At 45.7% G+C, this 13,327-nt stretch overlaps 1 protein-coding gene across 1 annotated transcript; it reads left to right on the top strand.

Moving 5' to 3' along the window:
• The first annotated feature begins 5,305 nt into the window (after positions 1-5,305).
• LOC140175380 (uncharacterized) lies at positions 5,306-7,453 on the top strand. The gene has a single exon (XM_072203554.1). It carries the CDS (start codon positions 5,306-5,308, stop codon positions 7,451-7,453), a length of 2,148 nt encoding a protein of 715 aa, XP_072059655.1.
• The last annotated feature ends 5,874 nt before the right edge of the window (positions 7,454-13,327 follow it).

Here is a 13,327-nt window from a genome sequence, read left to right as displayed (position 1 = left end):
TCATAGATGGTCTTCTTAGATCTTCCTCTGCCTTTCACCCCTTGTCCATCTTCCATCTCATCCACCCTCCTGATTGGATGTTCTGTCGGTCTTCTTCTCACATGTCTAAACCACTTGAGACGCGATTCTACCATCTTTTTCACAATGGGTACTACTCCAATTCTCTCCCTTATATCTTCGTTCCTTATTTTATCCAATTGCGTATGACCACTCATCCATCTCAACATCTTCATCTCTACCACACTTAACTTATGTTCGTGTTCTACTTTGACCGCCCAACATTCTGTACCATAAAGCATAACCGGTCTTATAGCAGTGCGATAGAATTTGCCTTTAAGTTTTAAAGACACTTTTTTGTCACATATAAAACCAAATGCACTCTGTCATTTTGACCAACTTGCTTGGATCCTATGATTTACATCATATTCAATCTCTCTATTATCCTGTATGTGCACCCAAAATATTTAAAACTTTTAACTTTTCGTAAGATGTTTTCTCCAATGTTCACCTCTATATTAGGGTTTTTTCTTCGCAGACTGAACTTATATTCCATATATTCCGTTTTGCTAAGGCTTATGCACAGACCATACACTTCTAGAGCTTCTCTCCATAACTTCAACTTCTTATTTAGGTATTCCCTTGACTCTCCCATAAGGACGATATCATCGGCAAAAAGCATACACTCTGGCACAGGTTTTTGGATATGCTCTGTGAGTACTTCCAAAACTAATGTGAAAATGTATGGACTTAAGAATGATTCCTAGTGTAATTCTATACCAATAAAAAATTTCTCTATCACACCACCTTGAGTTTTCACATTAGTTGTGGCCACATCATACATGTTTTTAATTGCACGAATATATGCGATCCTTACTCTCTTCTTTTCTAAACCTTCCATAAGACCTCCCTTGGCACCCTAACATACACTTTTTCCAAATCAATAAACACCATATATAGATACCTTTTATTACTACGATATCTCTCTATCATCCTTTTTAATAGGTATATCTCTGTTACTTGTATCTCTTTTCTCAACCTCCGTTCTATCACCCTTTCCCATAATTTCATGGTATGCCTCATGAGATTGACCCCTCTATAGTTTCGGCCATCAAACATCTTCTTTGATATTAAAATCTCATTAAAAAGTTTGGTTAACTAATTGATACTTTTTTCTCCAAGGCCCTTCTAAATTTCAATCGAGATATTATCAGGTCCTACTGCCCTGCCATTTTTCATCTGCTTTAAATCCTCTTTTACCTCAAATTCTTGAATCCTTCCATAGTAGTCAAAGTTTTGATCTTCTTCCCTCGTGCATAACCGACCAAGGCTCGAAAGAGTCTTTTATCCTTCATTAAATAACTCGTAGAAGTAGCTCTTCTACCTTTCATTAATCTTCTCCTCTTGAGCCAACATCTCTCCGTCTTTATCCTTTATGAACTTAACCTGATCCAAATCTCTCGTTCTTCTTTCACGGCTCTTTGCGATTCTATATATACATTTTTCTCCTTCTTTCATGCCTAAAAACTGGTAGAGACCCTCATATGCTCTTGTTTTTGCTTCACTTACAGTCACTTTTGTCTCTTTCTTAGTTGTCTTATATTTTTTCCAATTATTTGCATTGCGGCACAAAGACCACTCTTTAAAGCACTCGCTTTTTACCTTTATCTTTTCTTGTACACTCGCATTCCACCACCAGGACTCCTTGTCTCTTGGTCCTTTCCCTTTAGATTCACCAAAACTATTTTTTGCTATTCTTCTAATAACTTCTCCCATCTCCCTCCACATCTCCGCACTTTCATTCTCATCCCACTTTGTATCTTCTCCTACCTGTCTTAGGAAGTTTCTTTGTTCCTCACCTTTCATCCTTTACCACCTCATCCTTGGGTTCTTCGTATGATGTCTTTTCCTTCACTTTTGCTCAACGCAAAAATCCATGACGAACATCCTATTTTGTGTCGTTAAGCACTCTCCCGGAATAATTTTACAATTAATGCAAAATTTTCGGCCGACTCTCCTCAACAAGAAGAAGTCGATTTGAGAGCTTGTCATGCCACTCTTATAGGTTATAAGATGTTCGTCTTTCTTTTTAAAACATGTATTTGCGATGAGAAGGTCAAAGGTTGAGAAAAAGAACAAAATAGTTTTACTCTTGGTATTGATCATCCGAAACCATGGCCTCTGTGAATACTTTCATACCCTGTCACTTTTCTTCCAATATGGTAATTTAAATCTCCTCCTTAGAAAATCTTATCTCCCGAAGGTATGTCTTGGACCAAACTCTCTAGATCCTCCCAAAACCTTATCTTGTGTTGCTCGTCCGAACCCATTTGCGGTGCATAGGAGTTAATCACATGAAAAGTATCTCCTCCACCACAAGTTTGATAGAGATGATTTGATCTCCCACTCTCTTGACATCTATACGTCCTTCTTCCACTACTTATCCACAACAATACCTACCTCATTCCTATTCTTCACATTTCCTGTATACCAAAGTTTGAATCCGGAAGTATTCAACTTCCTAGCCTTGGCACCAACCTATTTTGTTTCTTGTAGGCACATGATGTTAATTTTTCTCCTTGTTATGGTATCCACCACCTCCATGGATTTTTTTGTTAGAGTGCCTATGTTCCATGTCCTAAATCTCAACCTTTTGTCGCTCCGACTTTTACCTTTTACTTTGTGAACTAGTTTATTTACCATTGTCCGTTCACGAAAACGCGAAAACCCTTGCTCATTTAACACTATATCCGGGCACCGATGCAGCGGCTCTTGCTCATTTGTCACTGTACACGAGCCATACAGCGCGTTACTTCCGGGTAACGACCTAGTTTTAGCACAATAACGTCTTTGATTCATGTCATGAAGATTCGACTAAATTTTTATGTTGACTGTCGAAGACCTAACATAACCCTCCTCCTTTTTTCGGGTTTAAGACCGGCTATGTACCACAGATATAATATAGACGGAGTTAAGTGCAACAGCTATCATGTTGCCTAAACTTTTGTTTGTCAACAGTTTTATATATGGTGATAAGCATAGTAAAATTCATAGCTTTGGAAGCTGAATTGAATCGATCAGTTCAATTGGTCGAACCGAGAATTGTTGGCCAAGTCGTTTTGGTTTTTAATCAAAACCGTTTGTTTTAACAATGACAAATAAAAAAGTTGGCAAAAATGAGTGAGTGGAACCGAATCGAAAATTGACCAGTTTTTTAATCAAGTTTTTTTAAGAGAGGGGAATCCCGACAAAAGACGGATAATCCTAATACTCTCTTTCATATTTAGCTATTATACTCTCTTCTTGTTACCAGTTATTTTTTTCGGTTGAGCTCGCGCTTATTTAAACTTTAGACTTTTAGTAGTTAATTAGTTATTCGGTTGAGCTCGCTGCTTGTTTAGACTTTTAGACTTTTAGTAATTAATTAGTTATTGTTGTGACTGTTGTTGGATTTAGCTTATTGTTGTTGTAAATTCACTAAATTATAATGGTTAGTTAATTAATGGTTAATTGAATTAATTGTTAATTGAGTTGTTAATTTATTTAATTTTGCGGTTGTGCTATCTATTTATATACTTAAATGAGATTATAAGATTTTAATTGGTGTTATACATGTATTTATTTGTATATTTTTAATATTCAGAGTAGAATATATTTATTTTTATTATTTATTTAAAATTTTATATATTATTTTATTATATTTTTATTATTTCGGTTGAATCACGGTTAAATTGGTTGAACTCTACGAAAAATAAACACTTTGCTGAGTTGTTGTATCCACGTGCCAGACACATTTCGGATATGACATTCATCGACACTCGTTTCACATGTGTGTCTGCTGTGACCAACCGTCTCTTAATAAAAAAAATTATACTCCAAACATGCTTGAACACACCTAAATACCATCACGTGTCAATGAGTCTAGACTTATTCTTAACATGTATTCTTGAAATAAATTTAGAAATAGTAATATTATTATTTATTAAAACAAAAAATATTTTAAATACTTTTTATAATTAAAATAAGACATTAAAAACAATTCAAAAATTAATTTATGTTTTAATATCAATAATTAACAAATATTATTATGATTTATCTAAAAAATACTTTATATTTTATATATATGCATGTCACCGTGTCTTATAAAATTTTAAAATTCGTATGTCGGCGCGTCCCGTGTCATGTCCGTGTTTGTGTCAGTGTTTGTACATCATAGGTTGAACTTCTAATCGGTAAATCAGTAAGTAGAATGTCTCGATAATATTATTTAAATAAAATATTCAAACTTTTATTTCTAATACTATTTAGATTATTATTATGATAAATATTTATTATAAAAAATTTAGTCAATTAAAATAACAAATTATCCATATAAATCTGTTACAGCTTGGCCCAGGCCATTCATGGATCGACCCGACCACTGATGACCCGACTCGAACGGTCGGGCACATGCAGCTCACCTTGCGACCCGGACACGCGTCCTTAACAGTTTTCCACTACAGTTGTGAGGAAGTTTCGAGAAAGGTGGGCCTACCCTCGCGGGGCCCACTTCTGACACGGTATATATGGGGAGGGTCCTACCCCTCCCCCAAGGTACGTCACATACTATCTACCCATTTTTCGCCTGCACACGAACTGACTAGACTGTTGGAGTATCTTTGCTGGTGACACCCCCTCTCTCCACAATGAGAACTCGTCTGCCCGGTTGATCCGCACCCAGCGCTAACTAACTCGGAGCAAGGCGTTTCCCACCATCCCAAATCTCCATCCGAACCGTCCAGTAACCGACTAACCGGACATTGGCGCCGTCTTTGGGGACGCTTAGATGGATATTGCAACTGGTGCGGCAGACCTCGACAGCAGGGCTAATCCCAGGGGGCAGCCTCCACGGCTTCCTCCAGAGGACGAGCGAGATCCCCCCCCCCCGCGACTGGCCGGGACGACCGCACGAGCTGCCGAAGGACGCCCTTTCGGGGGAACCGGCAGCGACATCGCTCGAATAATGCAGGAGCTACGCCACAGGGTGCAGAACCTGGAGCGTCAGCTGGCGGAGCAGGAACGCACCCAGCACACCTCAGACCCAAACTATTCCCCTTCTCCCGAAAGTCGGGAAAGGATCTCCCAAAGAAGCCACTCCCGGCGCGCGTCCACTACGGTATATGAGACTGGAAGCAGTCAGGAATAGAGTGAGAGCCCGAGGAGACGATGCGACCCCCTCATATACACCCGAAACAGAAGAACGCGAGTTAACGAAGAAGAACGGGAGAGAGAAGAAGGCAGTTCCGAGAGAACACGACAGCCTGTAATAATGGGTGTAACCCCATTCCACCGTTTCGTCCTTGAGGTCCGGCTGCCAAAGCATTTTGACAAGCCGACGGACATGAGGTACGATGGGGCACAAGACCCCCTGGAGCATCTGACGGCCTTCGAGGCCAAGATGAACTTAGAGGGGGTAGGAGAAGAAGTCCAATGTCGCGCCTTCCCGGTCACCCTAGCAGGACCCGCGATTCGGTGGTTTAACGCTCTCCCGCAGGGATCCATTTGTAGGTTTTCGGATATCAGCCGTGCCTTTTTGGCTCAATTCACAACCCGGATAGTAAAGGCAAAGCATCCGATCAATCTTCTCGGGGTAACCAAAAGGCCCGGGGGGCCGACTAGGAAATACCTGGACAGGTTCAACGACGAATGCTTAGAGATCGACGGCTTAACCGACTCGGTGGCCAGCCTCTGTCTGACTAACGACCTCCTTAACGAGGACTTCCGAAAACACCTCACCACAAAGCCGGTTTGGACGATGCACGAGATCCAAACTGTAGCTAAAGAATACATAAATGATGAGGAAGTTAGCCAAGTCGTGGCTGCCAACAAACGGCAGCCCTCCTACAATCACCCCAGACAACAAGGCAACGGAGAAAGGCAGAAGGAGCATGCCAGTGACGGGAGCTCGAGTAAAGCACACAGACCGCTTTCCCGGGTCGGGAAATTCACCAATTACACCCCACTTACCCTCCCCATCATGGAAGTTTATCAGCAAATAGCTGAGAAAGGAATCTTGTCGAAGCCCCGACCACTCAAGGACCGTACTGGAGGAAACAAGAGCCTCTACTGTGACTACCATAAGGGCTATGGGCACCAAACACATGACTGTTTTGACCTGAATGATGCATTAGAACAAGCGATAAGGGACGGTAAACTGATCGAATTTTCCCATCTTATTAGAAAGCCGAGGAGACGACATCGTGACCAGGATGAGGAAGGCAAGACCCGATCAGCGAAACGGCGACAAGAGCCAGAAGACGACCACGGCCTCACTGTGATAAACATGGTCACCACTAAAAACACTACGCCAAGGTCGAGATCGGCGCACAAGAAAGACGCCAAGGTCATGGCAGTCTCCTCTTCGTCGGCACGAAATTCCAAGAAGCTTCCATCCATCTCCTTCGGCCTAGAAGATCAATGGTTCGACGAGGCCCCTGAAAACCAACCCATGGTCATTACGGCCAGGGTGGGAACCGGCCTCGTCAAACGGATACTTGTGGATACGGGAGCAGACTCGAACATTATGTTTCGCAACGTGCTTGATGCACTAGGGCTACGGGACGCCAACCTATGGACTCACCAGCACGGGGTCATAGGGCTAGGCGATCACTTTATCAAACCAGATGGGGTAATAGCTCTACTGATTTCCGTGGGACAGGGACAAGGCCGAAGGTCAACAATGGTTGAGTTCGTAGTTCTACGGGATTCCACAGCCTACAACATCATCTTGGGGAGGAAAACGATTAACGATGTTGAAGCGATAATCAACACAAAGTTGCTGGTCATGAAGTTCGTTGCCGATGACGGATCTGTAGGGTCCATAAGGGGAGATCTAGAAACGGCAGTCGCTTGCGACAACGCCAGCCTTTCTCTGAGGAAGAAGTCTAAAGAAGCGTCTGGAGTGTTCCTTGCTGACCTAGACGCCAGAGTTGACGACAAGCCTAGACCAGAACCAGAGGGGGACCTGGAAAAGTTCAGGATCGGCGACACGGAGGAAAAGTTCACGTTTGTTAACAGGAACCTCCCGCATGAATTGAAAGAGCCTCTAGTAGAAATGATTAGGGCCAATGGAGATTTATTCGCTTGGACACCAGCCGACATGCCAGGCATAGACCCCAAAGTCATGTCGCATCACCTGGCTGTCAAGCCGGACACCCGCCCAATGGCCCAAAGAAGGAGGAAGATGTCGCAAGAGAGAGCAGAGGAGGTGGCCAGGCAGACAGCCAGCCTCCTGGAAGCAGGTTTCATACGAGAACTAGATTACTCAACCTGGCTGTCGAATGTAGTTCTGGTAAAAAAGCATAGTGGCAAATGGAGAATGTGCGTGGACTATTCCGACCTCAACAAGGCATGCCCCAAGGACTGTATCCCCCTACCCAACATAGATGCACTCGTTGACGCGGCTGCGGGGCACTGATATCTGAGCTTCATGGACACCTATTCCGGCTACAATCAGATACCGATGCACTGGCCCGACGAGGACAAGACAGCATTTATAACACTTGGGGGAACCTATTGCTACAAGGTGATGCCATTCGGCCTGAAAAATACGGGAGCAACATACCAAAGGCTGATGAACAAAATATTCGGCAACCTCATAGGCAAGACAGTGGAAGTCTACGTGGACGACATCCTTGCAAAGACTACACAGCCTGACGACCTCTTGAGCGACCTGGGAAGTGTATTCGCGTCTCTTCGACAACACGGCATGAGGCTTAACCCTCTCAATTTGCCATGGAGGCCGGAAAGTTCCTAGGATTCATGATAACCCAAAGGGGAGTAGAAGCCAACCCCAAGAAATGCCAGGCAATACTCCAAATGAAGAGTTCGGGCTGTGTTAAGGACGTCTAGAGTTTGGCAGGTCAACTCACCTCGTATCCCGCTTCCTCGGTGCCTCAGCAGCAAAGGCTCTGCCCTTCTTTAACCTGATGAGAAAAGGAATAGCATTTGAATGGACTCCCGCATGCGAGGAAGCATTCAAACACTTCAAGGAAATCCTAGCGACACCCCCTGTGCTCGGAAAGCCCAAGGCAGGAGAGCCACTATACCTATACCTAGCCATAACGGGGGAAGCCTTGGCAACAGTTTTGGTACGAGAGGAGGGAAAGGCTCAACAACTAGTCTACTTCATGAGCAGAGCCCTACAGGGGGCGGAACTGAGGTACAGCAAACTGGAAAAGCTAGCTCTGACGCTCCTGACCTCTTCTCGAAGATTAAAACAATACTTCCAAGGCCACCAGATTGTCGTGAGAACGGACCAAGGAATCTGACAAGTGCTCCAAAAACCCGATTTAGCAGGAAGAATGATGACTTGGTCTATTGAGATCTCCCAATACGACATACGATACGAACCTCGGCATGCGATCAAGGCGCAAGCAATGGCAGACTTCCTGGTAGAAGTGACGGGAGAGCCAACCGAAGAGACGGGCATACGGTGGAGTCTCCACGTTGACGGGGCCTCCAACCAAACGTCCGGGGGAGCAGAGATCATCCTAGAAAGCCAGCTGGGGTCATATACGAGTAATCGATCAAGTTCGAGTTCCCTGTTTCGAACAACCAAGCAGAGTACGAAGCTCTCCTGGGAGGTTTGGCCTTGGCGAAGGAAGTCGGAGCAACAAGGTTGGAAATATGCAGCGATTCAGAGGTCGTTACCTCGCAAGTAAAGGAAAACTACCAAGCCAGAGACTCGTGGTTACAAAAGTATTTGGAAAAGGTCAAGGAATTGAGCAAACCATTTGAGGAGGTCACGATCCAACACGTTCCAAGGGAAAGGAACACACGGGCAGACCTCCTGTCCAAGTTGGCCAGCACCAAACCGGGAGAAGGCAACCGGTCTCTCATTCAGGGTATGATGAAGGAGCCAGCAGTTACCCTACACCTGTCAAGACTGAGCCCCTCCTGGTTAGATCCCGTCACCGTCTTCCTAGAAAGCGGAAAACTCCCCGACAACGAAAAGGAAGCTAAGACGCTGAGGAGGGAGGCAGCCAAGTACGCGATCATCCAGGGTCAGTTGTTTAGGAAGGGACTCAGCCAACCCCTATTGAAATGCCTACATCCCGATCAAACGGACTACGTACTCCGGGAAGTCCATGAAGGCTGTTGCGGCCACCACATAGGGGGTAAAGCACTAGCAAGGAAGCTAATCCGAGCTGGGTACTACTGGCCATGGATGATGGCAGATCCTAAAGAATTTGTAAGAAAATGCGTCAAGTGCCAAGAGAACGCCAACTTCCACAGAGCACCAGCCTCCGAACTGAGTCTGCTAACGACCTCCCGACCCTTCTCTCAATGGGGAATCGACCTCTTGGGACCCTTCCCGGTTGGTCCGGGACAAGTCAAGTACCTCATAGTCGCCATCGACTACTACACTAAATGGATAGAGGCCGAGCCACTAGCCAGCATATCCTCGTCTAACTGCAGGAAGTTTATGTGGAGACAGGTGATAACCCGGTTCGGCATCCCAGAGGTCGTCATTTCGGACAATGGGACTCAGTTCACCGACAAGAAGTTCATATAATTCCTCACCGGCCTGGGCATAAGACAGAAATTCTTCTTGGTAGAACACCCTCAGACAAACGACCAGGTCGAGTCTGCAAACAAGGTCATCCTGCTAGGACTCAAGAAGCGATTGGATAATAGAAAAGGTGCTTGGGCCGACGAACTTGCCTCAGTGCTCTGGTCCTACCGGACAACCGAGCAGTCATCCACTGGGAAAACCCCCTTCCAACTAACGTATGGGCTAGACGCGGTAATACCTGTGGAAATCGGCGAACCAAGCCCACGACTACTCTTAAAGGGAGTGGAGGAGGCTGTGGAAAAGGACCTAGTGGATGAGGCCAGAGAGATGGCCCACTTGTCAGAAATGGCATTGAAGCAAAGAATGGCTCTGCGCTACAACACCAAAGTGCTCAAAAGAGAATTTGGACAAAACGACCTCGTCCTAAGGCGCAACGACATTGGTTTACCAACCCCAGGATAAGGCAAACTCGCGGCAAACTGGGAAGGTCCCTACAGAGTCAAAGGGGTGATTGGGAAAGGCGCCTACAAGTTGGAAAAGCTCGACGGAAAAGAGATCCCGAGAACGTGAAACGCGAGCAACTTGAGAAGGTTTTACTCCTACCTCACATGCCGATTTGGCGACCAAACGAGCTAAGTAGTTAGCTTATCGTACCTTTTGTTATGATTTTAGACCTTTGTTTAATTTCCGAATAAATCATACTTGCCAAAATCTTTTTTTTTGTTTTTGTTTTCTTTTCTTGGTCAACTCATCGCGCAAACGAGTTCCACGCAATACATGCCGAACAAGACAACGATACGCGGCCTCGGGACTGATCAGCCTGGGAGCCCCCTAAGCTAACGCCATAACAAACGGCTACATCAAAAGCCACGACTCGGCTTCACCAAAATACCAATAATACGGTAAACAAACACAAGTGACAAATCGATAACAATAAAGCAATGTCAAATCAAGTCGCGAACATAACCACATGAACAAGAAAGTATTAACTACACCAGCCGAACAAACGGCCCAAGAGGCCATTTTCTATAGTTTTACAAAACGGATTATAAAGCAATCAAATTTACAAAGCTACCCGGTGTCCAAAAGGCATAAAGAGGTCATTTCCTAGGCATGTCGACAATCTTTCCATCTTTAATCATCTTGAAGACTCCTATCGCCGACGTGTCGAATTCAGGAGCAACAATCTTGACTTGGGCCTTAAGGGTTTCTTCAGTCATTAGGATCGCACCTTTCCCCTGCTTCACAACTTCCTTATGCTTAGCTTTCCACTCTGCAAGTTCAGCCCGAGCAGCCTCCACCGACGAGACGGCCTCATCACGCTCTTTCTCCAAAACGGCCACCTGCCCCTGAGCAACACCGACTTGGCTCTCCAGAGTCATTTCCCGCTCAACAAGCCGCGAAACTGTGGCATCAGATGCCTACAGCTTTTGCTCAGCAACGGAGGCCTTTTCCTCGGCAGCCTGGAGCTTTTCCCGAAGAACTTCAACTTCGCGCTTAAGGTCATTGTTGGCTTTCCCAGTGGAGTCGAGCCTCCTGCGTAGGGACTCCATCCCAGATAGCTCAAATTCGGCCTTCCGAGCTATCACAGCACCACGCAAGAGAGTACGATACATCCATCTCGCCTCCCCGGCAAGAGAGGTTTCATGGAAATGCTCTTCCGTACCAGGAATCAGCTGAGCATCTATGAAGTTCCTGGCATCAAAGTTTTTCTCCATCACGGTGAGAACCCCCTTAGGACTCGAGGAAAATTTCCTCTTTTTGGGGTCGGGAACCTCCTCCAGATCCTCGTCAATTGGTGAATTGGAGATCGAACCCCCGGTACCGATCACCTCGCGGAAAGGCGAGCTACGCGCCCCCTCGGAGTTATGAACCGGCGTACCAGCTTCTTGGCCCCCAGTCTCCTGGGCAGGGGTAGCCTGGCCTTTATCCCTAGAAGGTACCGCCGACCTCTCATCAGCCGTCTCCTCATCACTCTCAGCCAGGAAGGTCTGGTACAAACTTTCAAGCCCCGTCACCTCGGCAGACATACCCACTGCAATGAAAAAAGAAACTGTTCAATTGTGGAAATGAATAAAGTAAAGAAAAGGCAGCAAAAACACAAGTAAGAACTACTCACAAATATAATTTCGAGCGACCTCCCGGTCACCCATAAGGAGATGAGGGTTCACGTGATTTTTTCCAAAAACGGCCAACAACACGTCGACAACCCTCTTGTCCACAGCGGACATACCCATATAAGTCACTTTAATAAACGTATTGGACCCCGCCCCGAAGCTCCAATATGTCGGGATGAGGCGCTCCCCTTCTAGCGACAACCAGAAAGGATGACGACCTCTGACTGGGCGCACCTTAAAATACTTATCTTTAAAGCCATGATACGAATCTTCGAATAAATCAAAAATCCTCCGACCTTGGACAGATCGGAAGGACATGAACCCCTTCTTCACCTTTCCCTCCTTCGAAGGGTTTGTGAGGTTGAAGAAATAAAGGAAAACATCCATGGACACCGGCAGCTCGAGATATTCACATACCATCTCGAAACAGCGGATGGAAGCCCAACTGTTTGGATGCAGCTGCGACGGTGCCACAGAAATCCGGTTTAGAAGCGCCATTTGAAAAGCTGAAAAAGGGATGCGAACCCCAGCTTGGGTAAACATGGACTTGTAAAACCAAATCTAATCGGCAACCCGGGGAAAATTGAAATTGATCTCATACAACCGCTCATGGGGGGCCGGGACAAAGACGTCGTAGTTGGATTCCTCGTCGGTTCCCCCACACAAGTACTCGACACGACGGAACGCCGTGAGTTCCTCCTCCCCCATTTGGTTTGGGGAGTCTCTCAAATCAGAAACCACCCAGGCGTAAGGATCATATGCCGCGGCAGAAGAGAATGCTCGAGTGACGACGCGAGGCATACCTACAGTGGTGGTACCACTCAGTTAGTCTAAGAGATTGGGAGTTCGGGACAAACCCAGATACTACATTCAACCTATTCTTTAACCAAAGTCAAGCATGACCAAAACAAAATTCAGGCCTTCCCACCCTGGAACAGTAATCTTACCCCCCTAACACATCTATCTGAAGGTAAAAACCAATCCTCGCGTAAAATCAAACAAGCAACATGCAAGGGGGAGAAGCAGTGACAAAAGCAAAAAGATCACCAAAAAAAGAGTAAAGAAATGCATGCTTACCTGGATTGATTGCGAGGATTTGAAAAAGGAAGTAAGAACAACGCCCTGTGAAATCCCAGAAAGAAGATGATGACAGAGGCAAGGAAGGAGAAAGTGATGGATAATATGAGCGAAGTGTGGGAATGGGGAAGAAATGAACGTGAAGAGTTTTAAAAGTAACTGCCACTTAAGAAGCGCGAAAGACCCAGGGGCAAAACGGTCTTTGCGTGGAGGATTTCCACCCATAATGAGCATTTAATGCTCTGCACAAAGAATGAGGCGACAAAGGCTCACCCGAATAACGAACAGCCACGCGCAAACAAGGCGCGTCCCCTCAACGAACAACCGACCTGACGACAAAGCACGGGAAAAGAGGTAACCCACCATCAAGGATCCCCACGATTCTCGCTGGCGTGTTGGGGGCACTGTTACGGCTTGACCCAGGCCATTTATGGATCGATCCGACCACTGATGACCCGACCCGAACGGTCGGGTACATGCAGCTCACCCTACGACCCGGACATGCGTCCTTGACAACTTTCCACTACAGCTATGAGGAAGCTTCGAGAAAGGTGGGCCTACCCTCGCGGGGCCCACTTCT

The sequence above is a fragment of the Arachis hypogaea genome, chromosome 1, assembly GCF_003086295.3.
Source record: "Arachis hypogaea cultivar Tifrunner chromosome 1, arahy.Tifrunner.gnm2.J5K5, whole genome shotgun sequence".
Taxonomy (NCBI): domain Eukaryota; kingdom Viridiplantae; phylum Streptophyta; class Magnoliopsida; order Fabales; family Fabaceae; genus Arachis; species Arachis hypogaea.
Note: the sequence above shows the minus strand (reverse complement) of the source record. Positions and strands in the feature narration are given on the sequence as shown.

Excerpts from the sequence above, each read along its gene's own strand:
- LOC140175380 (XM_072203554.1), top strand. The coding sequence starts at position 5,306 with ATGGGTGTAACCCCATTCCACCGTTTCGTCCTTGAGGTCCGGCTGCCA.